At 55.8% G+C, this 27,955-nt stretch overlaps 8 protein-coding genes across 8 annotated transcripts; 4 read left to right on the plus strand and 4 right to left on the minus strand.

The window, feature by feature from the left end:
• Window positions 1-217: 217 nt before the first annotated feature.
• On the minus strand, window positions 218-2,278 carry G6M90_00g082970 (uncharacterized protein; the record flags this gene model as incomplete). The annotated part of the gene is made up of 1 exon (XM_014688033.1): window positions 218-2,278. One exon carries the CDS (start codon window positions 2,276-2,278, stop codon window positions 218-220), a length of 2,061 nt encoding a protein of 686 aa, XP_014543519.1.
• Window positions 2,279-3,336: 1,058 nt separating this feature from the next.
• Window positions 3,337-4,651, plus strand: G6M90_00g082980 (uncharacterized protein; the record flags this gene model as incomplete). Its single annotated transcript, XM_014688034.2, has 4 exons — window positions 3,337-3,863; window positions 3,914-3,991; window positions 4,053-4,550; window positions 4,621-4,651. The coding sequence occupies 4 exons, from the start codon at window positions 3,337-3,339 to the stop codon at window positions 4,649-4,651; spliced, it is 1,134 nt and encodes a 377-aa protein (XP_014543520.2).
• Window positions 4,652-5,045: 394 nt separating this feature from the next.
• Window positions 5,046-7,193, minus strand: G6M90_00g082990 (uncharacterized protein; the record flags this gene model as incomplete). The annotated part of the gene is made up of 5 exons (XM_066131213.1): window positions 5,046-6,370; window positions 6,437-6,466; window positions 6,540-6,565; window positions 6,621-6,889; window positions 6,963-7,193. The coding sequence occupies 5 exons, from the start codon at window positions 7,191-7,193 to the stop codon at window positions 5,046-5,048; spliced, it is 1,881 nt and encodes a 626-aa protein (XP_065987381.1).
• A 6,007-nt stretch (window positions 7,194-13,200) lies between these two features.
• Window positions 13,201-14,112, plus strand: G6M90_00g083000 (uncharacterized protein; the record flags this gene model as incomplete). The annotated part of the gene is made up of 1 exon (XM_014688036.1): window positions 13,201-14,112. The coding sequence occupies one exon, from the start codon at window positions 13,201-13,203 to the stop codon at window positions 14,110-14,112; it is 912 nt and encodes a 303-aa protein (XP_014543522.1).
• Window positions 14,113-14,854: 742 nt separating this feature from the next.
• MAL2_1 (Alpha-glucosidase) lies at window positions 14,855-16,648 on the minus strand (the record flags this gene model as incomplete). The annotated part of the gene is made up of 1 exon (XM_014688037.1): window positions 14,855-16,648. One exon carries the CDS (start codon window positions 16,646-16,648, stop codon window positions 14,855-14,857), a length of 1,794 nt encoding a protein of 597 aa, XP_014543523.1.
• Window positions 16,649-19,046: 2,398 nt separating this feature from the next.
• On the plus strand, window positions 19,047-20,717 carry MAL61_0 (Maltose permease MAL61; the record flags this gene model as incomplete). Its single annotated transcript, XM_014688038.1, has 1 exon — window positions 19,047-20,717. The coding sequence occupies one exon, from the start codon at window positions 19,047-19,049 to the stop codon at window positions 20,715-20,717; it is 1,671 nt and encodes a 556-aa protein (XP_014543524.1).
• A 357-nt stretch (window positions 20,718-21,074) lies between these two features.
• G6M90_00g083030 (uncharacterized protein) lies at window positions 21,075-22,553 on the minus strand (the record flags this gene model as incomplete). Its single annotated transcript, XM_066131214.1, has 1 exon — window positions 21,075-22,553. The coding sequence occupies one exon, from the start codon at window positions 22,551-22,553 to the stop codon at window positions 21,075-21,077; it is 1,479 nt and encodes a 492-aa protein (XP_065987521.1).
• Window positions 22,554-25,198: 2,645 nt separating this feature from the next.
• On the plus strand, window positions 25,199-27,139 carry lolP1_2 (Cytochrome P450 monooxygenase lolP1; the record flags this gene model as incomplete). Its single annotated transcript, XM_066131215.1, has 7 exons — window positions 25,199-25,400; window positions 25,455-25,651; window positions 25,720-26,066; window positions 26,149-26,274; window positions 26,350-26,821; window positions 26,895-26,984; window positions 27,050-27,139. The coding sequence occupies 7 exons, from the start codon at window positions 25,199-25,201 to the stop codon at window positions 27,137-27,139; spliced, it is 1,524 nt and encodes a 507-aa protein (XP_065987360.1).
• Window positions 27,140-27,955: the final 816 nt, after the last annotated feature.

Below are 27,955 nucleotides of genomic sequence, written 5' to 3' on the forward strand. Positions count from 1 at the left end.
TATCTAATAAGATTCTTTGTGATGCGAACCGCAGAAATCTCTGAGAAGTAATATGAAGAAAATAACCAGAAACCAGAAAGAGGTTGTTCTTTCCCACCGCAAGTATTCCACAATATACTACCATATACCATAGTATTTCATAGTATGCTATAATAAACTATAGCATATTATAGTATAGCATGTGATAATCAGATATTTTGTTTGGTCCTGCTGGCTATTATACAGCCTCTGGATGACTGTCTAGCACCTTCGCTTTCCCAGAGCAGTTTGCAACCACGCGCTTCTGACCCCTTTTCCTCTCCTTCTTGGAGAGATCAACTAGTGTCTTATGCTTAGGCGGTTCCAAGATCTTAGCATAGTCAAAGTCTATCACCACGACCCGGCCCAGCTCCTCGTTCCAGAGCAGGTTGGCGTCGTGCACATCATCGTGGTAAATACCCTCGTTTCGAACAGCTTCCGAGGACCGCTGCACCTCGAGTGACAAACCTGGCGATTTTTCCTCTTTGACCGTTTGTCCCCCCCAAGACATGAGCATCATATGGACTGCTCTCAGGCCTCCAGGGAGTATGTAACCGCCGGGAAGCTCGACCAAGCCCAGATGCACGGGTACCGCGTCGCCCTGGAGCCGGTGGAGCTTCTCGTATACATTTGTCTCGTGCTCCAGGCTGCACAAGAGCGTGGCCGTGGTGCCCTTGGCGACAAATGTGTATCCGTAGGGTGCCAGCTCCAGCTTGAAGAGCACCCCGGTGCTCCCGTACGTGCCCCAGGGGGACAGCAACTCGCAGTAGTCGTACGGGTCCCTGCGAGGCTGCTCGTCGACGAGACGGGTGAACTCAGCCATGTCGATCGCGTGCTGCTCGTTTCCACCGACAGCACGGTGGAATTGCACGTTGGGACAGTTGTTAGCGAGGTCACGACCCGTCTTGAGACCAAGCAGGCAGGCCTGCGTACAGTATTGCTTCGCAGGCTTGTTGTATGCGCGGTGGACGCCAGTCTTTGTCTCGCCGTCCTCGGATGCGTAGCCCTGCCGACCCCATATGGCCAATGATTCCTTCGCAGCCTGCGTCGACGCCTCCAAGCCCGGGCCCTCGGCCGCCTCGGATTGAAGGCTCTGAAGGCAAAAGCTGGCCAGTTGGGCCACTGCGGTATTGGACATGTATGTGGACCAGTCGTCCTCACTCGCCGCATCCCTCACCACGGTTTCTGGCACGCACAGGTGGTGATACAGTGTCCGAGGCTCGGTTGGATCATAGTAAAGGAAAACGTAGAACTTGCCGGCGGCGACATAGCCATACGAAACCCCATAGATTATCATGAAGTTGAACACCCGTATCAGGATCCTGGCGATGTACTCTTGCCAGGCCTCTTGAGCATTGCCTTGTCTTGTGTCTGATTTGCTCATCACCCGGGTGTTGACGTCTTCGAATAGTGTCTCCATTTGAAGAGCCTCTTGGAGATGCTCCACGGACCACACGTAATCGTGCTGGTAATCAAACACGAAAGCGTAGTGTTCACTGCCGTCCAGGCTCGTTTGGATACCGAAGCCGTAAGGCCTGGTCTCCCTGGCGATGATGTGTTCACCAAACCCGAGCATTTCCCCTGCGCTCTTCACACGTATATCCGCAAACGGATACCGCCCACGTAGTTCCTTGTCGTCCCAGATGTGCGCGAGAATGTTCCCGACTGGTTGCTCGATAGCGAACCGTTCGAAATTCCAGAGATCTGATATGTACTCAGCAATATTCTCTTCAAACAGTCTACCAATGACCTTAGTATCCAGCTCCGATAGAAAACGCCGCTCCTGGGCGCAAGCCGCCCTGAGGTCGTTAAATCGTAGTTCCCGCTGGTGGGCAAAGGTTCTCCAGGGGAGAAGCCGCTTTGGGTAGAATTTACCGTCGACAGGCGTTGTGGGCACCGGCAGGCCATGGCCCGGTGGCGGGAGACGGAGCTTTAAATAGATATGAAAGTGACAGTTATACAAGTACTCTGACAGCGTGGAGTCTTGGTTCTTGCGTCTCTCCTCTTCGTTCTTGCGTCTCTCCTCTTCGTTCTTGCGTCTCTCTCCCTCATTCTTACGTTTATCTTCCTCATTCTTGCGTTTATCTTCCTCATTCTTGCGTTTATTTTTCTCATTTTTACGTTTCTCTTCCTCGTTTTTACGCTTCTCTTCCTCGTTCTTGCGTCTCTCTTCCTCTAGCGACCTTTTAAATTCCTTGTCTTTTTGGTCCTTGCGCGCTAGCAACCTTTCGAGTTCCGCAATCCGATCCTTATCAGACATGGTATCGGCTGCAAGACCTGTCAAGTATGCCCCAGTATATCTAGAATAGTAGTCAACAGTATGGCGTACGGAGTAACGTGATGATCAGAATGTGCAGAGTTCCGTTTGAGACATACACGACGGGGAAGTGTGGAAGGAACGCTGAGAGCCCAGACAAGATTGAAGTTGGGCTGAAATGTCACCAACAGCCCCGTGCCTATTTTTAAAGAACAGAAAACAAGGGGGTCCTTATGTAAGCCCCAGGGCTCAACCGACCAACACTGCGAAGACTTGGCCTTTTTTCTTCCAGGCACATCTGCTACGTAATCACTAGGTAGCGAGAATTCGTGGCTGTACTGAGAAACGTCAATGGTGGTTCAGAGGTAGTGCTTTGTGGGGTATCTGGCGACTGAAGGCGACGTGGTATAAATACATATGTAGTGTTGTAACAAAAATACAGAAGACCTACCAAATTAAGACTTCGCCTTGTGTGAGGGCTCCACGTTTAGCAGAGTCGTTAAAACAAATAGCTAGGCGTGAATGGTGTGCTCATCGTATTTGTTGCCTAAACCTTTTGAGTCTGGGAAACTTGGGTCGATCCGGGGTAACTGCCCCCACGGTGCATGCTCAGATAAAGAACCTGGCGGATAGCATCCCTGTCTTTGGCCATCGACGGCGAACGCCTCTGATCGCACGTGCAACCATGAACCCGGGCTTGTTGACGCCACTGCGCTTGTAGAAAAAACCAAAGAATAAGCATGACCCATCACACACTGGGGAATATTCAAGCCAAGATTCTTCCCTCCTTCCTTCCTTCGACAATTCATTCGCATCAACGCCCCTCCCGGACCCGACATCCCGATATCCACATCGGCCGGCTCCGAGGCCTTTTTGCCCCAGTCTGTCCCGCTTCCACCCTCGACAACCCGGGGCAAGACGAACCGCAAGAGTTCCCGCCCCTCCACGCCAATCACCACCATCGCATTGATTAATTTATCATCCCCAGCTCCCTCCCTCCCCCCTCGTCCTCCTCCTCCTCCTACTCCTCCGCGCTGCCGCAGCGGACCAGCCCCGTCACCATGGCAGACCAGATGAACCTCCCCGTCGTCGACCTCGACGTCTACCTCAACCAAGAGGCGTCGTCGCCCGCCGTCGTCGCCGAGTGCGCCAAAGCCGCCAACGCCCTCATCACCTACGGCGCCCTCGTGCTGCACGACTCGCGCGTCTCCCCCTCGGACAACGAGTCCTTCCTCGACCTCCTCGAGGACTACTTCGCCCAGCCGGAAGCCGAGCTGCGCAAGGACGAGCGCCCCGAGCTCAGCTACCAGATCGGCGTGACGCTCGAAAACACCGAGAAGCCCAAGTGCGCCGTCGACGAGCCCTGCCTCGACGTCATCCGGCGCCTGCACCCCTCGCAGCGCCCGCTCGACATCTCCGCCCACCAGCCCGACCCGAAATGCCGCTTCTTCTGGCGCATGGCCTCGCCGCCGCCCTACGAGACGCAGTTCCCGGGCCTCAACGCCGCCAACGTCGTCCCCTCGGCCGACGCCATCCGCCAGCGCTGGGCGCCCACAATGGACAAATGGGGCACCTGCATGAAGGACGCGTCCGTACAAATCCCCCCCGTTCTCAGACTATCCCACTCACCAAAGGCAGCGTGTCGAAACTATCCGAAATGACCGCCGTGGGCCTCGGCCTCCCAGCAACATACTTTAGCGACGCCGGCGCATACGGGTCCGTTTCTCCCCCCTTCTACCTCCGCCAGCATATATCCTAACAGACATCAATCCAACAGCCCGCACCTCCTCGCGCCCACGGCGTCCGACCTGACCAAGTACGCGCAAAAGGACACCATACTGGCCGGCTTCCACACGGACCTCAACTTCCTCACCATCCACGGGCGCTCGCGTTACCCAGGCCTCAACATCTGGGCCCGCAACACGGGTGACCGGCTGGCCGTCGCCATCCCCCCCGGGAACCACCTCCTCGTCCAGGCGGGCAAGCAGCTCGAGCACGCGACGGGCGGCCTCATCAAGGCCGGCTACCACGAGGTCGTCGTCAACGAGCGCACCCTCGACGCCGTCGCCCGCCGCGCGCGCGAGCTCCCCGACAGGCCGCTGGTCCGCATCTCGAGCACTCTCTTCTGGCACCTCAACTCGGACTTTGACCTGGCCCCCGTCCCCGAGCTGGCCGCCAGGGCGAGCAAGCTGAGGCAGGAGCAGCGGCTGCTGGGGAGGGACGAGGGCGACGAGCCCAGCTACCCGCCTACCAAGGTGGGACACCAAGTCCAGGGGTGAGTAAAGGCAGCGTCAATGGCATACAGGTTCGCCCCCCCTGGGAGACTGCTAACAAACATGGTGTAGGGAACTGAAACATATTGCTTTGATGGCGTAGACGCATGGCATGCGCACGACGAGACGACAAATAGCGGGCAAATACCAATCATTATTAGCACTGCTTTTTACTACTTTTGGCGAATAAAAGTCACAATTTAGTTATGCACCCCGTGCAAGTACGCATGAAGTACTACGGCAGTGGTTCACCGTCATGTGTAAGCAAATTCACCCACGGTATAGCATTACTCAGTATAAGCAGAAGGAATCTTGTCTCACTATGTGACTGTCATTGCATAAACGCGCTATTAAATGCCACACACCTAACCGTCCAGTCCATCGTCACCACTTGCTCTCACCGTCGTATGGTAAGCATCCAACTAAACACACAAACTCCACTCTGTCATCAATCATATCAGCAAAATACGAAAAAAAAAACCCAAACTACCTCGGCTCTATGCCTTGGCTGGAGCTAGTTGCGAAAGATTCTTGGCCTCTGGCCCGGCATCCGAGCCCTGCTCGTCGGAGCTGAGCTTGCGCTGAACAGCAGCCTCAGTGGGCGGCAGATCCTCCCGCCAAAAGTCCTTCTGGCCCTTTCCTAATCGAACCAACCACGGCGGAAGAAAGCCGCCGGGAATGCGCCACGTCCAGTTCTCCTGCTCGTCCATGTTGGATGGTAGTATGCGTCCGCCAGACAACTTTTTCACCAGCCACACCGTGACGTTGATGATCATGTACGAGAAGATGCCGCCAATCAATCCATTGGCAATCGAGTACGTGAAAGGCATGAGACAGATAGTGAGGAAGGCCGGGACGGCATCTCCCATATATTTCCAGTTGATTTCGGGAACAGCGCCGGCCATCATTGATCCGACGAGGATAAGAACACAGCCCGTGGCCCAGGGGGGAATCGAGGCGAAGATTGGAGCGAAGAAAACGGCAATGAAGAAGCAGAAGCCGGTAGCCATGGAAGTCAAGCCCGTCTTGCCACCTTCCGAGATACCGGCACCAGACTCGATAAAAGCCGTGACCGGAGGAACACCGAGAACAGCACCGACGGAGATGCACAGCGCGTCAACCATGTAGGCAACGGCCGAGCCCTCAAAATCTTGCGTCACGGGATCCATAAGGCCGGCGAACCGGGCCATGGAGTACAGTGTACCGGTGGCGTCGAGGATGTCGACATAAAGAAAGGTAATAAGGGCGAGGCCAAACTGGCCCCCGTATTCGGAAACGTTCCAGTCCTGGACATTGAGCGTGTTCTGAATCGGGTGGAAAGTCACGACCTTCTTGAAGAAGTCAAACGAGCTGTTGCCAACGTCGGTGTACGGGAAGTAGGTGACCGGTGTTGTACGAGGCCACGAAATGATGCTGACGAGAAGGATGCCAATAATAATGGCACCTTTGACTCGAAACATGGTCAGTATCACAGTGAAGATTCCACCGCAGAAGATTCCAATCCACATTGCGGGGTGGCGCATCTTGTCCCAGCTGGGGCATGTGCCATCGGCAAGACGATTCTCAGGAGAGCATCCCGCGAGTTCCACAGGCGTCGCGGTGGCTCCGACCACAACACCAATCCCTTCACTGTACGTGAGTCCAATCAGAGTCAGATACAGGCCGATGCCAACGCCCGTGGCGACCTTGATGGAGTGGGGAATCGCTCTGGCAAGCCATTGTCGCAACCCGAGGATGGCAAGACCGAGAAAGATGAAACCTTCGACAAAGATGGCGGTGAGGGCTACTCGGTATGGGACCAGACCGGTACCATGATAGCCAACTATGTACAACCAAGTTAGCGGTTGCACGAGCACAAAACAAGAGCACCCGATTTCGCACCACGTACCGACCGTGTAAGCAAAATAAGCATTCAAGCCTAATCAGACGTCTCATTAGTATATACCCGATGAAGTAAATGGCCTCTGGTGTTCGAGTGCTGGTCAGCGTACCCATTCCTGGCGCCAAAGCAACCGGCCTGTGTGTCATGGTCAGCAGTGCAACAGTCACCGACTTTATCCCTAACCACGTACAAGTTGGCAAAGAGCCCCATGCAGAAGCATGACAGTGCCGATATGGCAGCAGTGGCCGTCACGATGTCGCGCTTGATATCCTGGGTGCAAAGCATGTAGTCTGCATCTTTATCGCAAGTAGGGTCTGCAGCAGTGTGAGGGCAGACGCAGGTACCGCCGGAATCCGATACGATTGACGCGTTGACGGCAATAATGTATGCCATGGCGAAGAAGGTGGTCATGCCGGCTCGCAGTTCTGTGAGGAAATAGGATCCTTTCCTCTCTCTAGGCTAGAAATGAAAACCATGGTGAGCACCAAGATCGACGTGAAGGTGAAGGCATGTCTTTAGCTGTGATGCATACTGGGGAATATGTGATATCATGTCTCAATTCAGACTTGGAACCCCACAGTCGGGAACCTGCATCCAACATGGGGAACATGAGACACCACACATTGCCCGAAACAGAGTAGTACAGCACGAGAAACGTGATTATGAAAAGGAGAGGACCTACATGGCCGCTGCCGTCGAGGCGAAACCATTTTCCAACGACGCTGGTCGCCACCTTGACGTTGACATCTTCTATCCAGCCCATGACGCTCGGAAAGCTTGAGTGAAAATAGGATACTATAACACCATGCGGAAAGCGAATTGCATCAAAAACAGGCCAGCAAATGCACAGCCTGATCAGCCGGTAGGTGAGCGGATGCGTTTCCCTGTGCCGATAGAAGGAATAAAGAAAAGAGAGTCAAGCCGGGAGGGAATCTCAGCATCCAGAGTCGAAAAGGTGGGTGGCAATCGAGATTTTCACAGTGGAGATGAAGGAATGTAGTAGTAGAGGACCACGGGGAAGCTTTATGGAGGTTTGGAGTAGCACAACTGGGCCTGAGTTAGTGGTTTGAGAGAGGGACTTGGAATAGCGTGTGCCATGCAACTAGAGAAGCGGCAGAAAATAAGTAAGAGTTCAGACAAGAGGTGTGTGGGAATTAAAGGCCGGCCGGCTCATGACTGATACCAAAGATTTCCAACTGACTTGCACGAAAATGGGGTGTGTGTGGATGATCCGCGGTCGGCAAGCAAGAGGGTCGGCTAGCTTTAACACTGACAGTCCGGCTTCAAGGGTTTTCCGACTTGCTCCTATCTTTTTATCTTCAATTTGTATCGAATGTATCCTTTGACTCGCAGAAACGTCTAATGGCGTCGGTAATAAGTCTCGTCGGTAGTTGTAGCTCAGCCAGAAATGTGAGACTGATTGGTACAGTACAAGATTGTCTCATGGCAAGGTTGCTCGCCAATCATTACAAGCCAGTCGCTGATTCACCGTCCGCCCGGAGACTCGGAGCACGACCCTGCGCTGCGAACTGGTATCTGACGTTCAGTATCGTCTGCCTTCCGACATGCCTGATAGACCTGATGACGTGTTGTCGCCGGTTCGCTTGCAAGATATCATGCAATTTTTACAATGCCTCGTTTGGGCCGCCCCGTTTCTTGTACACAATCTCGGCAGACGACCCCCTTCTTCACGCACAGAACACGACGCTAGAAATGTACGTATCTCAAAGGGATGAAGATTTTTTTGCGTGTGGCGCTCAGCCAAGCGACGGCCAGGTCCGGGAATCGTTACTGAATGTGGACTCTGATGATGATAACGGTTGCAAGACGGTTTTTGACTGGGTGCCACTATCTTAAGCTCCACCTATCCACCACGCGAGCAATTAAAAAGGATGTGGGGTTGCGAGGGCCGGAATGTCGACGTTTGTTTCGATTCGAGAAAGGGCGAGGGCTGATTTCCAATTGTAGGGGAAGCGGTTGGAACAAAACCCTTTCCTTACAAAGTCCGCAACCCTCGGCTTGCGGCTGTCTATTGGCTAGTGTTTGAGGCTGCTCCCGCAACTACCTGGGCATGATGGCTTGAACACAGAATAAAGTCCGACATCCCGATGATGCTAAGATGATCTCGCGGGCGCGTCGAAGAACATGAGTGCAATCAGCTGTGAACGCGCAACCCTGGCGAGGACATTGGCAGCGAATTGAGATCAATTTCAGCTTCCACCGTAAGCGATATATGGTGAAAAGCCAATATTCGCTATCAAGGTGGTTTGAACGAACGAACAACGTCGATATCTTCCACGCCACATCATGTACCCCGCGTTTTCCAGGGATCTGTCCCGATTTCCTGAGCCATGTCCTTGATCTATAAATTACCAACAATAGCACAGGCTTTGTGGAGGCGGGAAGTCAAGTGATGCTCGCAGATAGACGAGGAGGTGGGTGTTGCTCTCGCTGCTTTGGGTGATGGTCCGTAGGACTTCGGCGGCTCCCGATGGATGACGCAAGGGCTACCTGGGCAATGTCTGGTCGAATCTGCAGGCGGACATTTGCATCGATAAGAACTGATAGCCTTGCTGATTGAGTCGCGGGCAGGACTGATTGGTGCTGTCAACGAGAGACTATTGGTGCTAGACGTTGGCCTTGATTGGCTTTCTTGATAGCTGCACTCCTATATGTGAAAGAGTAGAGTATTTGGACGGAGATATTCCGGGCTGTCGACAAATGCTTGTGTTGGAGTTGAACTGGCCATTTGAATGCTGGGTCTGGTGCAGCTGAGGTACAGTGGGTGTAGGTGCCAACATGCACCTTCCGTTTGCACTAGGTGGTGCATCTTGCAGGTGCCAGCAGCTGCCCAAGCCCACATGCAACTTTGAACATTGATATCTCGCAATGGGGAGTGAAAATTATCACCATTGGTGGATTACCTGGTCAGAGTGCAACCCGAATATTTTGCGAGACGTCTGGCTTACTTATTAGTGAACCCACCGCGGATACCGGCATACTACGCTCTCATTGTCACTCCGTTCCTGCGTTCGTATTTCAATGGAGTATCTGAGATCTCAGATCTCATCACATTGACAGGGAAGGATGTGCATCGGGCTTTCTCCGACACGGGCGTCAACGGAGACATCCACATCCATGTGTCACTCTTGGGTAGAGGCGGGACGGCAGAGTCCGTGACAACCGCAAGTGTGACGGCTACGCTCCTATGTATTCCAAACACTTCTGCTGAATTGTTAGACAGAGCTTGACAACGTGATTATAAGGGCCAGTCTGGCAGAAGAGAAGGCCCAGCTGGACCCTGACACTACCAGATCATCGACCCAACCCGGACGCAATCGGGTGACGAAGCTCGACAGTAGTATAAATAACATCTGCTGGATATATTACGCAAGAGAAACCAGAAACGGAATAGTATACCAGGCACATTTTCTGACACAACCAGGGTAAACTCACATGTATGTTATAGCCAAGATAACTGCCAACCGATAAAATAACACTAGGCAACAACGCTGTAGCTTTTTGAAAGCTCACAGTTTTAGCCAATCCCAGGAAACCTGATCGTCTTTCCAAACAGTAGTATAACCTTGATGTCGAGCAAGCACATTCCTCTTAACCTCCCGTGTACTCCGTCACATCACCCGCATCACACCTGGGACCTTGATGCTCTCACACCAGAAACGATAACCCATCCCCGTCGAAACCTTTGACATTCAGACACATCTCTCCAACCAACCCCATGAGCGTCGGACATGACAATATCGTTGAGATATTGGGTCATGCGATGCATCATATCCTAGCCAACCCGACCAAGTTTGGTCTTCCCCTAGCATAACAAGCTTTGTAAATAGCTTCGTTACACATGGATCATCATATCATTACCCGCGAAAGGAGATACCTCGTGGCCGTTATCAGAGAAACGAAATCGATGGTGCCCTGGTATAGCTCCGTAGGTCATTTTCTGCCCCCTTTCCGTTCAAGTTTGGGTCTCGATTTGCAGGCACCCTTCGTATTGGGGCTAATATGAACCAGAATTGGCATTTACAATATTGTAGCTAACCCCGCCGTCGGTATCAGTGCATACGGTAGTATCGCAGTCGTTATCACTGGCATCGAGAGTCGGAGGCCCGCGATTCGGATTGATCGAAACCACAGAGACTCTTTGGCGAAGATCCTCGTTTGGTGCATGGTCATGGTGAGGATTTCGACCATGGGTGGCGGGATTTGTAGATGCCATACTCGAAGTACTGTCTCGAGATCTTGGGCGTGTTTCCCGGATCGTTGGACCGCCAGGGGAAATAACGTGGACCATTGTCCTGTAACTTGGACCATGGGAGACGAAGAAAATTTCATCATTGATATTTGGGTCCCCTGGAGGTCCTTCTGAACCTGGAAGGAGGTGTCCCGTAACAGTAATTTCCGCAGGTCGTCTTTCCATAATCGGCACCCGGGTAGGCGTGGATGCGTTGGCTACATTTGGAAGGCGGATAGGATAAGGACGATGGTGAGGGTAAGACGCCTGAGGTGAGCCCGGAAGATGATGTGCTGTCGGATAATGCGCCGGCTCCTGCGAGGTTGGAAGGGAAGCAGTCCCTCCGGAATAGGCCATTTGCGCAGGCATGGGGGGGGGTGTGCCGATTCTGGTGCTCCGGCATTTCGGTGTCGGGAGATTGTCCCCTGGTGACAGCGTCGAGATGAGCCAGGCGCGAATGGATTCGAGGAAAAAAGGAAGTAGATGTAGTCCGGTAGAAGAGTGTTGTTGATGTAGGAAGCAAGTAGATTCCTCTATGAAATGCAGGACCAAGGCGGCAAATATATAGCCGTCAGCGAGACTTTTTTATCCATATTATGAGGTGAACAAGCAACAAGCTTGCGTCGACATGTCCCGGATCCAACGCCTGTTCTCTGTCAATATTTGATATATGTGTCCGGCAGGCTTGGTTGGTGTACCATTATTAGACACGTTTTTCTTGGTGTCCTGCAGGGCGAAGCCATCGGAAAACATGACAAAATGACAAAATATCTGGATACGCCCGTGTTTTCTGAGTGTTCTGCATCTCTCCATGCAGCGAGGCCTGGACTTAATGCCATGGCAGCACTCTAAAACAGGACCTGCAACGAACAGAACCCAGTGGTGTATCCATCTCGGCCCGATGGCTCTTTGTCCCTACAGTTCAGTCCTGTGTTTGAATGGGAAACCCTAACTCATGTCCGGCATGGTTCGTGCCGAAAAATGATGGGTAAAAAAGCCTGCAGGGCATCTGAAACGCGGCAGTGCCTCTGCAGAGTCGATCTGGTGTTTATTTCAACGGTGTGCATGTTGCTTTGTGAATGTCGAGGCAATGAAATCTAACTGCATCTGTCACCTGGAAAGGAATTCCGGACACGCAGAAAACAAGCCGTCCACTGTTTGTGTTGGGAGAAGCTATGATGTGGCTGTGTAGAAATGAGTGCCATGTCATGGTTATTATTAGGCTTTGGCGAAACAAAAGTTGAGATATGATGAGTACATTGCTCTTGTCATGATGAAGCTGTACCAGACAGAGGAGGGCTGGTGGTTCATCTGTGGTCCAAGGTGACCAGACTGTGATAGGCTACAGATTACATCGCACGGAGCTGTCGGTGTCTGGATCCAGTCTGGAAGGGAAAATACCTACCCTAAGGTAGGCAAGGCAGGCACTCGTAGGCACCGATGGGACGATGCCGACATCTTGACCACTGGGGATCCCGTTTCCAGCCACAGCGGGACTGCAAATGATCAACAAGTCTGGTCCGAAAGACCCTGACACGGGAGCTGCCGAATGGACTCTTCAAATGTACAAAACCTTGCTCGTGTGCCTCGGTGAGTGGTGCCATCGATGGCCGGCCTGGTGGCAACATCTTGGCGATTCGACAAATGTCCACTTCGGACAGCGCGACCATTCAAGTTGGCAGGAGACGCAGCTCGGGCCGGCCTTCTTTCGTCTGGCAGGGCAGAAAGTCGGGGCATGGTGGCCGTGCAAGCAGGGACTGTCCCTCGGTGCATGTTGGGGGCGCGTTGTGCCATTCGTCGACATTGTGTTCAATAAATTTGGAATGCAACATTTGAAATGTGCAGATGCCCAGATGCCCAGATGCCCAGACGTCTGGTCCTTGACGTCAGATGATTGGGGCGCCCGCGTCGCCCCCCCAGGCCCAGCAATCTTGGGGCCCGTCCGGCGTCACGACCCGCTGTTGCGCGGCATGACACGCTGTAAGCCACACCGCTCATTGGCTCCCGTGACGTCAGGCGGCCTCTCGCCCCTTGGGGCTCCTGCGGATGCCAAACCTGCACCCGTCGACATGTGGGAGCACTTGATCATCAACCGGTCAATCATGCCACAGACATCAAACAGCCGACACAGGCTGACAGGCAACACAGGCTCCCTCCTTGCCTCCCTCCTCAGCCCCCGGCCGATTCCCATTTGCGCAACCCCCGATCGCGTCTGACACCAGACCTCTCTGCGTTCTCGACCGACAAAAGTGTGGCATGTGGTGCCTGGCCGTGTCTCGCCCATTCAGCCACTTGCGGTGTGGATCGCATTGATGATCTCCGCCGCCGCCGTTGTTGATCGGCGGTTTGAGCCGTGACTCTGGAACGGGACCTCCACGTCCTTTATATACCTTCCTCGCCGTTTTACCCACCTGGCCAGCACAGTTGCTTTTTTGTTTGTTTTTTCGATATTCGTCTTTGAGCGTCCTTTTCTAAGCAGTTACGCACATCTTGTTGCGAACCAATCTCACCACACATGATGGCGTATCCCCACCGTGACCGCTACGATGACGGATACTATCCCCCTCCGTCAGATGATCGATTTGCTGGCCCTCCGCCCCGACGACACAAATCCGAGCGACACCGCCGTCGCAGTCCCGACGGTATCCCATATGGCGAAGACGCGTACCCCCCGCGGCGGGGCTATTCTCGCAGGGAACCCCCCGGGCCAAGAGGCATGACACAACCCGGCAGCAGCGGGCGGCGTCCAAGAAGCCCTCCACCGTATTATCCTCCGGAGCCGGCCCCTCGTGAGCCTCGCAAAGATTCACGGCGGGAACCGCGTCCCTCTCGACCGGAGCGAGATGTGCCGCGGAGCTACGACCGCAACTACCCACCGGCGCGGGACTACGCCAGCCCTCGGGATCAACCACGCCGCCCACATCGCGAGGAGCCCGAATATCGCCCTCGACGAGACAGGGCATCGCCGCCACCAGAGTACAGATCCCGCCCCCGCGAAGGCCGCTCTTACAAGTCCCGACCCGTTTCGCCAGAACCAATATCCCGACCTCGAGAGTTCCCTGCCCCCAAATACGGCGGCGGCGACGACGGCAAACGCCCCCATCGGGCGCGATCTCACGAGCGTTCTCATAAACGGGACGTGAGTCCTGCGCGTGGTCGTGACCGCGCCTTCCCTCCCACGAGCAAACCCCCTTCGTCCTCGCGACGCAAGTCCGCGCCTGCGCCGACGGCGGACAAGGCCAAGAAACAGGCTTGGTGGCAGAATCCCCTCGTCCAGGCGGGTGCGCGGACGGCGTTTGCTGCTGGAGCGCAGGCCGCGATGCAGAATCGCAACGACCCCAATCCGTGGCTGGGGTCCAAGGGTGCCAAAGTTGCGACGGCTGCCCTGGGCGCTGCGTTGATGGATGGCTTTGGCAAGAAGAAGGACTGATGGAATGACTTTATGAATGGCCATGAAATTGAAGTAGTTAGCGAAAGAATGTATTTTGGACTTGTTTAGTGTTGGAATTGACTTGGGCTATTTGCTACGGATGCCATCTTGGATGTGATATACCGCTGTTGGACTGCTTGGATTTGTTGGGCAATGCGTATCCCCGATCAATCAGTACATCTCCTCAATAGACATTAGATTTGGTATCTCTCAGGACGATGAATGCAACTGGCCCTGGCTGCGATCCGGTCGGAATCTAACGCAAAGGATGTAAGCCTAGAAAGCGCCGTCTCCCAAACATGTCAACATAAAGTACCTAGGTACTTCAATGTTAGCAGTCTCGCATGGCTGGAAGGGGTACTGCGCCCCAGTGCTGCTACGACTTGCGTGTTAAATACATCGCTTTGCATATATCGCAATAAACCTATAGCAATGCAATCTGACAGAGCAGTAGACGTCTCTTACCAGAAGCTCGACCCAGATTCAACTACACAATGCTGTACTCGTCGCCTTGAAAACGACAGCAAGTTTCACGGCTATTCGCGCATTTAGACATGCCCCCGAGCTCGATATGCTGCAGGCAATACATCCAAAGCTGGAATTCGCAACAAAGTCACCGCCATCTTACCCAATTCGTTACCAACAACCGATATCATGCTAGACCCATCATCCATACTATAATCTGTTCGTATCAGCTTATTCATTTGATGCATTATATTCAACCTCTAGTAAATCCCACCCATCAGATCCCCACGAGAAATACTTGTCCCTCAAAAGGTGACAAAATCCCCCCCCTGCTCTTTCCGCCATGCGTCGACATGACCAGCACAAAATTCACATCCCGCACACCGAGCTCCTCCGCGCTCGGCATCTCCACCCTCTTCTCGTCGGCAGTAAAGTTCAAGACGACAACGGCCTTGCCACCCCCCCGCGAATGCTCCTTCACAAACAGAAACAAGTCCTTGTCCTGGGGTCGCAAATCCCTAAAGTCGCCGTAAACAAGCAAGTCAGCGTGCTCCCTTCTGAAACGCAGCACCTTGCGCCAGAACCCAAGCACGCTCTCCGGGTCATCCAGCTGCGACGCGACGTTGATCTCGCCAGCCAGCGGGTGCGGCTTCATCCACGGCTCCTCGACGGGCAGCCCTGCTTTCTCGGCGGCTTCCGAGAAGCCCCCGAACTTGGCTCTGCCGTCCCACGCCATGGGGACGCGCGCGTGGTCGCGCGCCAGGTGCTGCAGGGCGGAAAACGCCCTGTCCAGTTGCGCCTCGTTGTCGGCGCCGTGGAGCTCCTCGGTCATCTTGACAAAGAGGCGGCTGTCAATGTCGAGATAGTTCTCCAGCGGGTACGTGTCCCTGGGGACGTTGACGCAGCCGATTTCTTGGCCCTGGTAGACGTATTGCGTGCCGCTTAGGCACGACTCCATGAGGGCGAGCATCTTGGCCCCTTGCACGCGGTACTCGGGCCTGTCGTCGGCGAAGCGGGACACGGACCGCGCTTGGTCGTGGTTCTCGAGGAAGACGGTCGTCCAGCCGTCGGAGCCGTGGATGAGGCCTTGGGTCCGCGACACTGCGGCCTTGAAGTCGGGCAGGGTGTAGTTCTTGGGCGTGGTTTCGTACTTGTGCGTCTTTCCGAAGCCGGTGTCGACCACGTCGAACTGGAACACCATGTCGAGCTGCTTCTCCTTGGCGCTGACGTACTTGAGCACCTTTGCCATGTCGGGCGTGTTGGGGAGCTCGCCGACGGTGATGGCGCCGTACCGGGCGAGAATGACATTCATCTCTGAGAGGAACTCGTGCATCCGGGGCCCGTTGCAGTACAAGAGCCCGGCGGGCTGGAAGGGGGCCTTGGGATCCACGACGGGTGCGTCTTGCAGGCCGTCCGGCTTGCTGTACATGTTGACGGTGTCGACGCGGAAGCCGTCGACGCCGCGGTCTAGCCAGAACTCCATGGCCGATTTGTAAATGGCCTCTCGGGCGACGGGGTTCTCCCAGTTCAAGTCGGGCTGCTCCGTGGCAAACAGGTGCAGATAATACTCGCCCGTCTGCTCATCCCACTGCCAGGCACTACCGCCGCCAAAGTTGCATCGCCAGTTGTTTGGAGGGAGTCTCTCCCCAGTGGGTGAATATTTGGCGGGTCTCCAGATGTACCAATCTCTCTTGGGGCTGTCCCTGCCTGCGCGAGACTCCCTGAACCAGGCATGTTGGTCCGAGGTGTGGTTGATGACGAGGTCGAGCATGATTCGCATGCCACGGGCATGGGTCTCGCGGATGAGGACTTCCATGTCTTGAACAGTGCCATAGGGCCTGTAGACATCTTCGTAGTTGGAAATGTCGTAGCCCATGTCGACCTGCGGACTGTCATACATGGGACAGATCCAAATCACGTTGACGCCCAGACTGGCTATGTAGTCCAGCTTGGAGGTGATGCCGGGCAAGTCGCCGATGCCATCGCCGTTAGAGTCGCAGAAGGAGGCTGGGTAGATTTGGTAGATGACGGCCTCTTTCCACCATTTCTTCTCGCGGGAGATGACGGTCATAATGGCTGTGAGACTGACAAGACGCAGAAATGCAAAGAGTCGCAAGGTAAGAGTCTGGGTTATCGCTCTATTCTAGTACAAAGAGTCTCCTGCAAATTGGAATAAACAAACAGGGCGTAAATGACACAAAAAGATGAGAAGGGGGGAGAAAGTTGGGGACTGGGGACAGGACAGAGGCAGTTTCCTCTTAAATCCTCAGGCATCGTGAATATGCCACGTGGGGAAGAGGACACGTCGGTGTAGAAGGGAGCGAACTCGAGAGATACGGGTTCACGGATGACCAACCGCCGGAGCCAATTCTTCAAGAATGACCACCGCGGCCCAACCACAGCAAAACCAAGAGCGGAAGTATGATTCTCGTCATGGGCACAATACTGCTTTGTCGGTCCGACGGTTTGGAGCATTCATGCGGGGAAATCTGGGGTAAGTGTCACAGTGACACTGCCGTCGCGACGGTCGCTTTGTGTGATCTGAGAAATTGCCAGAATTGGTAATGCCAGACGACGCTTTATGGATACATGGGATATAGTAGTTGGAGAGTCACATAACTTGTCCAATATCACGGAGTAGCGCGAGATGGCTATGCCACGCAGCCAAGGGGAGCCGGCGGGGCTACAACGGATAGATGTCACCGACATGTTGTCGGTCCGACGCGACCAACGGCACCATTGGTCTGTTGTCGGCCCGGCATCGATGGCTTTCGCTTCCTGCGCCATGCGGGTCTTCTCGAAGCTCAGGGCGGAAGAAACTTCCTTTCCAACTCGGCCCGGCCATGCAGCCACGAAAACATAAAGCCATGCAGGTGGCTCACTCTGCTGGTGCTAGCGAGTGCCGTGCCATCCAAGTCTTTAGCCGTTCAACATCAAAGAGTCACGCTAGGAGCGGCGTGAAACTGCCATGGTTGGGCATGGCGTACATCAAGCAACCGGCACGGGAGGTCTGTTTTGTGATTCGATACCTGAACCAACCATGTATTTGGCGATCTCACCAAGATCTCAGGGACCAGGAAAGATTCTGGTGCTGGTGAGTGCGCCAGCCGCATTCTTTGGCCGAGAGAACCGCCGTGAACGACATCAGCCAAGGTGCGTTGCGTTTCTATTCACAGTCCTGGAGAGGCTCCAAAGCCGTTTTGACGAGTCAGTTGGTATCTATGGAATTCCTTCGAGCTAATTCGACTATTGATAGGACAACGTCCTTACAGGCCAAGACTTTTGGGCAAGCGCTTTGCTTCGGTATGGAATGGCGACTCGATTGCTTTGAATAAATCGGATGACGGATGGAGTCGGCGGACAAACAACTCGGACCACTTGAGAAACGCAAATACCGTATTAGGATATAATCCTACCGGCGTGGACGCAATGCCCCATCGTCACCTCCTTTCGGCGCGATCCAACGCCAAGCCAATCCGAAAACAAAAAATCCCCCCGTGACCTTGTCGGACCGACGACAAAGGGGAACGATTTCTCACAACTAGGATCACCGGCCTAATGGCAAGACGGCAAGCTTAATTCTCCAGATCCACCAAATTGAAATGGCATCCCCATGGGGAGGTCAAATCCGGGGATGCAGAAGGTGACCTCACCTCACATGGAATTGGAATCAACATTTCGTGATGGCCGATGTTCCGGCCCCAACATTGTTTGTACGACCAAAATGTTGTGGATCCCCATCCAGGGGGGCCAGACATGGTCGCCTGATCACCTTGTCCGGAGAAGCGGGCTGTTTATGTACATCCAACAAGCCTCAACTGTTCAATTGAGCCAATGGCTACAATTTTCTGCAGCCAGCCCGAGGAGAAAATCTTTCGAAGTGGTTGGGTCGGCAGTTGACGTCTTGTGGATGGTGATTGTAGCACGGCAGCTCGACGACATCATCTCAACAGCCACGACCACCACCACCTGCGGTTTCAACAAAGTCAATGGCACGTGTGCCATATGGAGCCTGGCTTGTCATTGGGGACAGCATCGGCTAGCCCGCCACAACTCTCGCCCTTGGCCCGGTCCAGGGGTGTGTATGGGTCCAGGTGGCTTCACACTAGTCACAAGGAGCGAAGGAGCCGGCTTTTGTCTGGGGTCTCGACTCTGTTGTGAAATGGACCTGCCAGCAAAAAACCACTCGATTCCATTTACAATTCAACTTCTTTCGTCTTCAAGCGTCATGGACTATAAAGGGAGGCCGGTCTGTCGTCGGCTTATCAGTAGATGGATTCGTGAGGCATCGGATCATGGCCGCCCAACTCCTTTACTCCTAAGCTCTTCTTGGCTCTCGGATACCAGGCTCATTTTTTTTTGATCCCCCCCAACCCAATATACCAATTATACACGTTATCCAAGGGGACATTTGCCTCGTCAATTGATACCACTAGTTGGAAAATTGACTCGAAGCACAACACTCCAACATGTCTTCCCTCACCAAACACCAGGGCGGGGACCAGCCTCGCAGAATCTCCATCGACCGCGGCAACATGGACGAAAACCTCGTCCATGAGGCAGCCGCCGCCGCCGAAACGGAGCATAGCATGGGGCTTTTAAAATCTCTCCAACTGTACAGGAAAGCCTGTCTGTGGTCCATCTTCCTGTCCACCTGTATTGTCATGGAAGGGTTCGATGTTGTGCTGCTCAACACATTATTCGCTTATCCCCCCTTCCAGAAGAAATTCGGGGTTGAGCAGCCTGACGGCACATACCAACTCACGGCGGCTTGGCAAGCCGGCCTGAGCAACGGCACGCTTGTGGGACAAGTCCTTGGTCTGTTCGTCAACGGCGTCATTGCCGACAGATTCGGATACCGCAAGACACTCATCGGCGCCTTGGTGGGCTGCATTGCCTTCATCTTTATAGTCTTCTTTGCGGAAAGCCTCACGCAACTCCTCATCGGGCAGATGCTCATTGGTGTCCCGTGGGGTGTCTTCCAGACCCTGACCACAACATATGCCTCCGAGGTGTGCCCTACGCATCTGCGTGCCTACCTCACCACATATGTCAACCTCTGCTGGGTCATGGGCCAGTTCATCGCCTCTGGCGTCCTGCGGGCCATGGTCTCCCGAGACGACAAATGGGGATACAAGATTCCCTTTGCTCTGCAGTGGATGTGGCCCATCCCTCTGATTATCGGCATCTATCTTGCCCCCGAGTCCCCCTGGTGGCTCGTTCGCCGCAACCGCATCGACGACGCCAAGAGGTCTTTGGCGCGGCTGACAGCCCGCAACACCAGCGTTGCCTTCCGGCCGGACGAAACCATCTCCATGATGGTCCATACCAACGAGATGGAGAAGGAGCTCACGGCAGGCATCTCGTATGCAGATCTCTTCCGAGGCAAGGTGAACCGCCGCCGAACAGAAATCGTCTGCGTCACATGGATGATCCAGACCCTCTGCGGCGCCACCTTTATGGGATACTCGACCTACTTTTACCAACAGGCTGGGATGGATGTTGAAAACTCGTTCAGCATGTCTCTTGGCCAGTACGCGCTTGGCGCTGTCGGCACCATCTTCTCGTGGTTCCTCATGGGCCGCTGGGGCCGCCGAACCTTGTACCTGAGCGGCCAAATCATCATGTGCATCCTCCTCCTCGCCATCGGTTGCACCGCCTTTGCCGGCAAGGAGAACGCCGCTGCGCAGTGGGCCATCGGCTCGATGCTCCTCGTCTACACCTTTACGTACGATGCCACCGTCGGCCCCGTCTGCTACTCCCTCGTCGCCGAGCTCACGTCCACCCGTCTCCGAACCAAGTCGGTGGTTCTCGCCCGAAACTGCTACAACATAGTTGGCATCGTGACCAACATCATGACGCCCCGGATGCTGAATCCCACGGCGTGGAATTGGGGCGCCAAGGCCGGCTTCTTCTGGACGGGCACCTGCCTCGCGTGCGCCATCTGGACGTACTGGCGTCTTCCGGAGCCCAAGGGCCGCACCTATGCCGAGCTGGATATCCTGTTTGAGAATGGCATCAGCGCCCGCAAATTCAGCTCCACGTCGATTGACAGATTCGATGCGCAAGGGGACCGCGTCTCAGAAAAGGAAAAGATGTCGGAAGTCAGGGTCGAGAGAGTCCACAGCGATCAGTCTTGAGGACACCAGGACCCACACCCCTTTCCCTACCTTGACGAACTTGCGGACTGGCATGGATGATGTGACGGATATATTTGCGGTGTTGATGGCAACTTGCTCAGACGAATGATATTCAAGCGATGTATGTATGTATTACCCGAAGCGTTTTGGAGGAATCATCCCGATTGGCAGATGATAGAAAAATACAAAGGCGCTAGCCAATGATAGATGACTGCTCGTATTACCAACAAAAAGAATGTGTCTTGCGCAGCAAGGGTTTCACACGGTAAGACAAGGGCCCTTTTTTTTGGGGGGGGGGGGGTTTACGGCTGCATAAATACATACATGTCCGGCCACACCGACAAGCATTGTACCTCCTCAAGCCCACGCGGGTTCCCCCCAAGGGCCAACACCCGGGCCCTTGAAGAGCCTGCCCCCCTTCCACACCCATCTGATATTCTCCTCGTTCTGCAAGACGCGGACATCGGCGACGGGATTCGCCGTGACGCCGATAAAATCAGCCTCGTACCCGGCCTTGAGCTGCCCCGTCCTGGGCGCCTGGCCCTCGACGGTCAGCGGCCCGTTAGCAGTAGCGGCGCGGATGGCCTCGAGGTTCGACAGCCCGGCCTCGACGGCCCATTCCAGCTCCCGGGCCATGGTCAGGGCGGCAAGGGCGTCTGTTCCCAGCGCAATGGTGACGCCGGCGGCGACGGCAGCCCGGTACGCGGCCATGTGGTGCCCGGCCACGAGGCGGAGCTTGTCGCGGTGCACGCGGGGCAGGTCGTCGCCCAGCTCGAGCAGCAGCTCAATGGCCTCGCGGGTGGCGACGTAGACGACGCCCCTCCGCTTGATGAGGGCGAGGCACTCGTCGTCGGCGAGCGAGGCGTGCTCGACGGTGCGCACGCCGGCCTCGACGGCGGCCAAGATGCCCGGCTTGCCGTGGACGTGGGCGGCGACGGAGCGCCCGAGGCGGCGCGCCTCGTCCACGACGGCAGCCAGCTCGCGCGGGCTGAACTGCGCGTGCGTCGGGTCGTCGCCGCCCGACATGACGCCCCCCGAGGCGAGGACCTTGACGCAGCGCGCGCCGCGGCGCACCTGCAGGCGCACGGCCTGGCGGCACTCGTCCTCGCCGGCGGCGATGCAGCTCGGCGCCGAGGCGTAGTGGCCCGGGCGGACGTGGGCGGCGCCCAGGTTCAGCAGCACGTCGCCGGCGGGCAGGGCGAAGACGTCCCCGTGGCCGGCGAGCTGGCTGATGCAGGCGCCCGCGGCGTAGATGTTGGGGCCAGCGACGGCGCCCTCGTCGACGGCCCGCGACACCTCGCACCCGTGGCCGGCGAGGTCGCGGACGGACGTGTACCCGCGCTGCAGCACCTCCCAGCACAGCCGGGCGAGCCGCGCGCCCTCGGCCGCCGGCTGCCCGGCCACGAAGCCCATGTACGCCGGCCACGAGGCCTCGTCGTCGCCGCCCGCCAGGAGGTGCGCGTGGCAGTCCCAGAGCCCGGGCATCAGGTACGGCACCGAGTAGGTCCCGCGGCACTTTTGCGTGTACTCGGCGGGGATGGCGTCCTGCTTGCCGACCCAGACGATGAGCTTGGCTTCCGCGACGAGGGCCGCGTCGGGGACGGGCTCGTCGGCGCCGGGGATGAGCAGGTCGGCCTTTACAATGGTGTAGATGAGCTTCTTGGTGGCATCATCGGCCGGGGCATGGCGGGACACGGCCCGTCGTCCTGGGCGAGGGCGTATCGTGGTGCCCAGGCTGAATGAGTAGAAGCTCCGTGGGAACGGCGCCGGAGCGGCTGGTTCCCGGCACGGAGGAGCCTCCTGCGCCGGGCGCTGTTCGAGCACTCGCCTCGTCATGATGGGTCGGTTGGTTGCGATGCACGGAGCAGAACGGGACAATACGTGACCATGAGGTTCGGCATGGACAACAGGCTGGCTGACATGGCTTGTACGCCACGGCTTCCATGCGTGGCCTGGGTGTCCCCAACAGCCGTCGAGCATCCAACAATTGCGGGGTTTCCTGCCATTGTCATGTATTGCAGGGAGGCCTATACTTGATGACGGCGTCGCCGTGGTGTTACTCTGTTGAAGTCGTACGTAGCCATGGTTATTTGTCCAAAGCCAGCAGGCCTAGCTCTGTAGGCCAAGTTGTTCTGCTGCGGAATTCTTACGCGTGCGGTTTATATCAACCAGACTCATTGCATCATGCCAATACACATGTCGCTTCGGCAATCCGCCAAACCCACAACCCCATCAAAGCTATCGTCCCAAAAATGGCCATGCCACGCCACGATATTTTATTCATGGGTAAGTAAGGCGTCAGGACCCCCTACCCACGCAACAAAGGCCAACTCCATCACCAACAAGGCTACTCCGTACATGCATCGACATATTCGTCAATCAGCCTTGCGCCATGCGGGTCCGTCCCGACATGATGCAAACCCTTCGTGTTTGCGAGCGGCCCGCCGCAAGACACGCAAGCTGAAAGCTGAATCCCAAGGGAGGCCATGAACCGCCTGGCTCCGGCGCCCGCAAGCCTGGGGTCTGGTATAAAAAAAAGACTCACTGTCTGGTTCGTGCATGTTCTTCGAGTGCACGTACGTACTGCCAATGTCACTTGAAAAATTTTCCCAGCCCGCGGCTATGGATCCGAAGATGCTTGTTCATGCCCATGTGGCTGGTAAACCTGGGCCGCTATTTTGAGTTGCCAACAGATGCCGTGCAACACGTCCGCCTGCCATGATGACATGTCGCATATCCGAATCGGTGCTCCACCGCATCCCCTTTTGAGCAATAATCAGCACGTCGTGCCTGAAAATGCGGTGCAAACATGCCAAGTTGCTGCATGGGGAGCCCGACGCTGGGAAGGGCACGATGCGCGCTGTCTCATGGCCGCGCAGATGGCTCTTCTTCCAGTCGGCTTTCGGAGCAGGCGGCCAAGGGGGACTGCTGGCATGGCGACTCGTCTCTTGCAAGTTCACATGTGCAATGTTGTCAATGGGCAATTCGATATCCCGCCCGCCCTCCCTCATCTGGCGCCATCGACAGCCCCTGTCCGTCACGCACACGTGGCAAACACACTTCAGCACGCACGAGTGACGAGATCAAGGCCTTGTGGCCTGCCTGATCGGGGAGTCGGGGGCGGCTCGGCTTTCGCAAGGCCGCCTGGCGCTTGCAAGGCGGGCGCCGGTGAAGCCATCGAGGCATTGATCCGACATGTCGAGTCTGCCTTTGCGTCCCCATCGACGCTGCGAGTATAGTCCATGCCATTGACTCGAATCAGCTTCTCAAAGCACCCTAGCGTATTTATACTTTTGATCTTCTATGCCGGCGCTGTATTTCCTCGTCGGCTCTGCTCCTTCTTCCCAGCGTGGCCGTCAGCTCTGCCGAGCACCTTCGGCAAGGGGTCTTGCCACGCCCTCACGTCGACGGTACAACTTATAAACCGCTCGGCGTTTGGACGGCGCGGGCTGCGTTTTTGACATTCTTTTTTAAGCTTTGTATTTTGTCAGTGGTGCTACAGACGAGCTGTCATCCGATCCGCACCACCCACATGGCAAGTCAAGTAATACACGCCCACGCGGCCAAGATCTCGAGGCAACCCTACCAGACAGCCAGGCCGCTTGACCGGCCCCATGCAGAGATTGACGGCATGCAGGAGCAAGCAGCGCGGCGGGTTCGCTGACACTCAATGTTACTATATAGGGTCCTGTTCGACACTAGCTGCAGCACGTCTCGCCTTGGGGTGCTGCTCGATGCAAGCCGGCGGCCCCCAATCTGGCAATACGGCAGCCCTGCGCGCGTCACACGCATTGCCCTTTTCAGCCTATGCGCCACGAGGTCATGGCACGCCTTGCCCATCTCGCTGACTGACGACGACATACTACACATGTGTATGTACGTAGTAGAGATGCACCAAGACTGCCTGGCTCGGACGAACATGTCGCCGGCAAACTGGCAGCCGTTGCGGTGTCTGGCATCACGGCCGGAATTATCTGACCTGTCCCGGAAGAAGCTGAAAGTATCAAGAATGCTTGGGCCTACGACTGCCACCGGCCCTCCCTGGCGCTGAACTATCTTTATGCCCGCCGATCCTCGACACGTAGCCCGTCGTCGCCCGCCATGGGGCGGATTTTGGCCAAGGCTGAAAGGATAGACGGCGTCAGGAGTGTGCTTGCAGGAAGCTGGGCTGTCGTCATTTATTTACACGGGCATATTCGAAGAGTCTGGTTTTATTTTTGTCCCCCAAGCGTGTGGCTTGGGAGCACAGACTGCAGCCTTGCCAACTCTCCAGCAAGGTGACTGGATTCGACGAGTCCATGTATACATATATCTAGAATGGTCAAGGCCTGTATTCCGGCGTCGATTCTTGCTATTCCCCAGTTCATTCGCTCGAGTAGCCCGCGAGTTTCGTGCTTCTCGGCAAACAGTGCATTGTTCCAAGCTTCCTCCCGTTCCTATATCGGTTTCAACCACTCTCCCATATACACCGGGGCGTAAAGATGCTGTCGGATGCCGTGCTGTACGGATGGCTGGCCCTGCCGGCCATACTAGCCTGGCTGGCAGCAAGCACATACTACCGGTACTGTCGATTAAAACACATACCGGGCCCGCCGAGCGCCGGATTCTCCATCTGGTGGCTGCTGCGGTCTACCCTCAGCGGCAGGACGCACCTCGACTTGTACGAGGTGTGCCAGAAGTACGGTACGGCAGCCCTCTCCCGGACCACGGCCAAGGAATACTGACAATGCCCTCCAGGCCCCATCGCCAGAGTCGGGCCCAACGACGTGGTGACCAGCGACGCGAGGCTTGCCATGCACATGCTCGGCGCGCGCTCGCAGTACACACGGTCGTCGTGGTACAACGGGCTGCGGTTCGAGCCCAGCAAGAACAACATCATCTCCATGAGGGACGACGCCCTCCACGCCGTGATACGGTCGAAAATGGCCGGCGGGGTACGGCGGAAATCCCACGCGCCCGGCACCCTGCTCAGGATCAATGGCTGACCGTGTTTTCGCCCCAGTACTCCGGCAAGGAGGTCGACCACCTCGAGGCCAAGGTGGACAGCTCCGTGCAGAACCTGGTCCGCCTGCTCGACTCGTACGTGCGCAACGGGCGCCCGTTCGACCTCGCCCGCAAGATACACTTCTTCGCCCTCGACGTCATCTCGGAGCTGGCCTTTGGCGAGCCCTTTGGCGACCTGACGACCGACTCGGACGTGCACAGCCTCGTCACCGACATCGAGACCTACCTGCCCTACCTGATTGTGTCCACCGTCATGTCGTGGATGATCCCGGTCCTCGGGCTGCCCGTCTTCCGGCCCCTCATGCCCTCGGAGCACGACGTGCTCGGCATCGGCCGCCTGGTAGGGTTCGTGATGGCGCCCCCGCTCCCCTTGCCGTCGATGAGGATGATGACCTTGTTTGCTGACTTTTTCCCGTCGCTGGTGCAGAATCGCAAAGAGGGTGGCGGCGGAGCGCTACGGGCCGAGCAAAAAGACGCAGAGGGACATGGTCGGCTCCTTTGTCGCCCGGGGACTGACGCAGGAGCAGGCGGAGAATGAGATTGCCGCGCAAATGTACGTTGCACTCGCCCGTGCCGACTCGGCTCTTGAGTCAAGTGTGTTGACTGTGGACTAACACGGCGGCGGCAGCATCGCCGGGTCCGACACCACCGCGACCGGCATCCGGGCCACGTTGCTGCACGTCATGACCAACCCGCGCGTCCTGGCGCGGCTGCAGGCCGAGATTCGCGCGGCCGAGCTGAGCTGGCCCGTGGCTGGCGACGCCGAGATCCGCAAAATGCCCTTTGTGCAGGCCACCATCAAGGAGGGGCTGCGCATGCTGCCGCCCGTGGCTGGCTTCATGTCCAAGGAGGTTCCGGCCGACGGGGACTGCTGGAACGGCGTCTCGTTCCCGTCGGGGACCAGGATAGGACTGTGCATGGTGGGCATACTGCGCCAGAGGGACGTGTTTGGCGAGGATGCCGACGAGTTCCGCCCGGAGAGGTGGCTCGCGGCGACGCCTGAGATGGAGGCCACTTGGGGCCTTGTCTTTGGCTCGGGGAAATGGGCGTGCTTGGGCAAGAACATTGCCCGGATGGAGCTGAACAAGGTCTTGGTGGAGGTGAGGCTTTCTGCCCGTTCCTTGTTTTGCAGACTGTCTGATTGGCGGGTTGCATGCTTACACGGTTTGCCAGGTCCTGAGGCGCTTCGATCTCACGCTGATTGATCCGATGAATCCTTGGAAATCTATAAATTGCGGTGTCTTTTTGCAGTCGGAATTTTGGGTACGTGGTCATGCACGCCACGACCCGACGCCCGAGATGGCAAGGTGTTGATGGGCATGATCCAGGGGGTTGTTGGACGTGGTGTTTGCGATTCGAATTTGGGCTCACATGGTATGTGCTGGTGGCTCCTGTGGTTTACTTCCGCGACTCTGTAGGATAAAGGGGTTGGGATATGTGTCTGGTGCGTCTCGTTGTTTCTTGCGGCTATACTCCTAGAGCATACAGTTGTGCAGTACAAGATTCACCCGCCCGGGTGTATTTTGTTCGGAGTCTATGGGAGAGAAATGGCAGTTCTCATCATTTGTCGGCAACCGCAGATAATCGTGGTAATAGGTCCCCCACCGAGCATACATCTTGATAACCAGGACTGGCCAAGCTGAATACGGATGCCATTACGAGACAAGGAGTCACTGAGTTTTTGGACAACCAGTTTTCTAATAGATTTCATCACTATATTGTCACACCTCGAGTAGAGAATACATTGCAGTACACAGTCTACATAAAATGGCAGCCATCAACTCCGAATGCTTGGGTTCGACTGATTAGTGCGATTTCGCGGCCAATAATTGACCTCATACGTGGCTTCCAGTGACTCGAATATTGAGTCGTTTCCAGGTTAACGACGCCCACGGCGACTAACATACTAATGAGGCTAGCAAGAGAAAGACCACTACCGCGTCTACCATGAACCCGGTACTTGACGTCTTTCTATACCTCATATTCTCTTTGTGGAAATAGAGCCGTCACTGCGAATCAACGTGTTGTCATCCATCAAGACGATGACGTCGTGGCCATCCATGGTCCACACAAGTAGTAAATTTTCCCCTGAAAAAAATGATATATTGGGAAGCTCAGGTCACCCTTTCATGGGTATTTGATTAACCTCCAGTCCTGAGCTACTGTGCCTAAAGTCCCGCGTGGTTGGCCAGCCATTGGGTAGTCGAGGGGAGGAGAAACTCAAAAGCTCGGTG

The sequence above is a fragment of the Metarhizium brunneum genome, chromosome 5, assembly GCF_013426205.1.
Source record: "Metarhizium brunneum chromosome 5, complete sequence".
Classification (NCBI taxonomy): Eukaryota; Fungi; Ascomycota; class Sordariomycetes; order Hypocreales; family Clavicipitaceae; genus Metarhizium; species Metarhizium brunneum.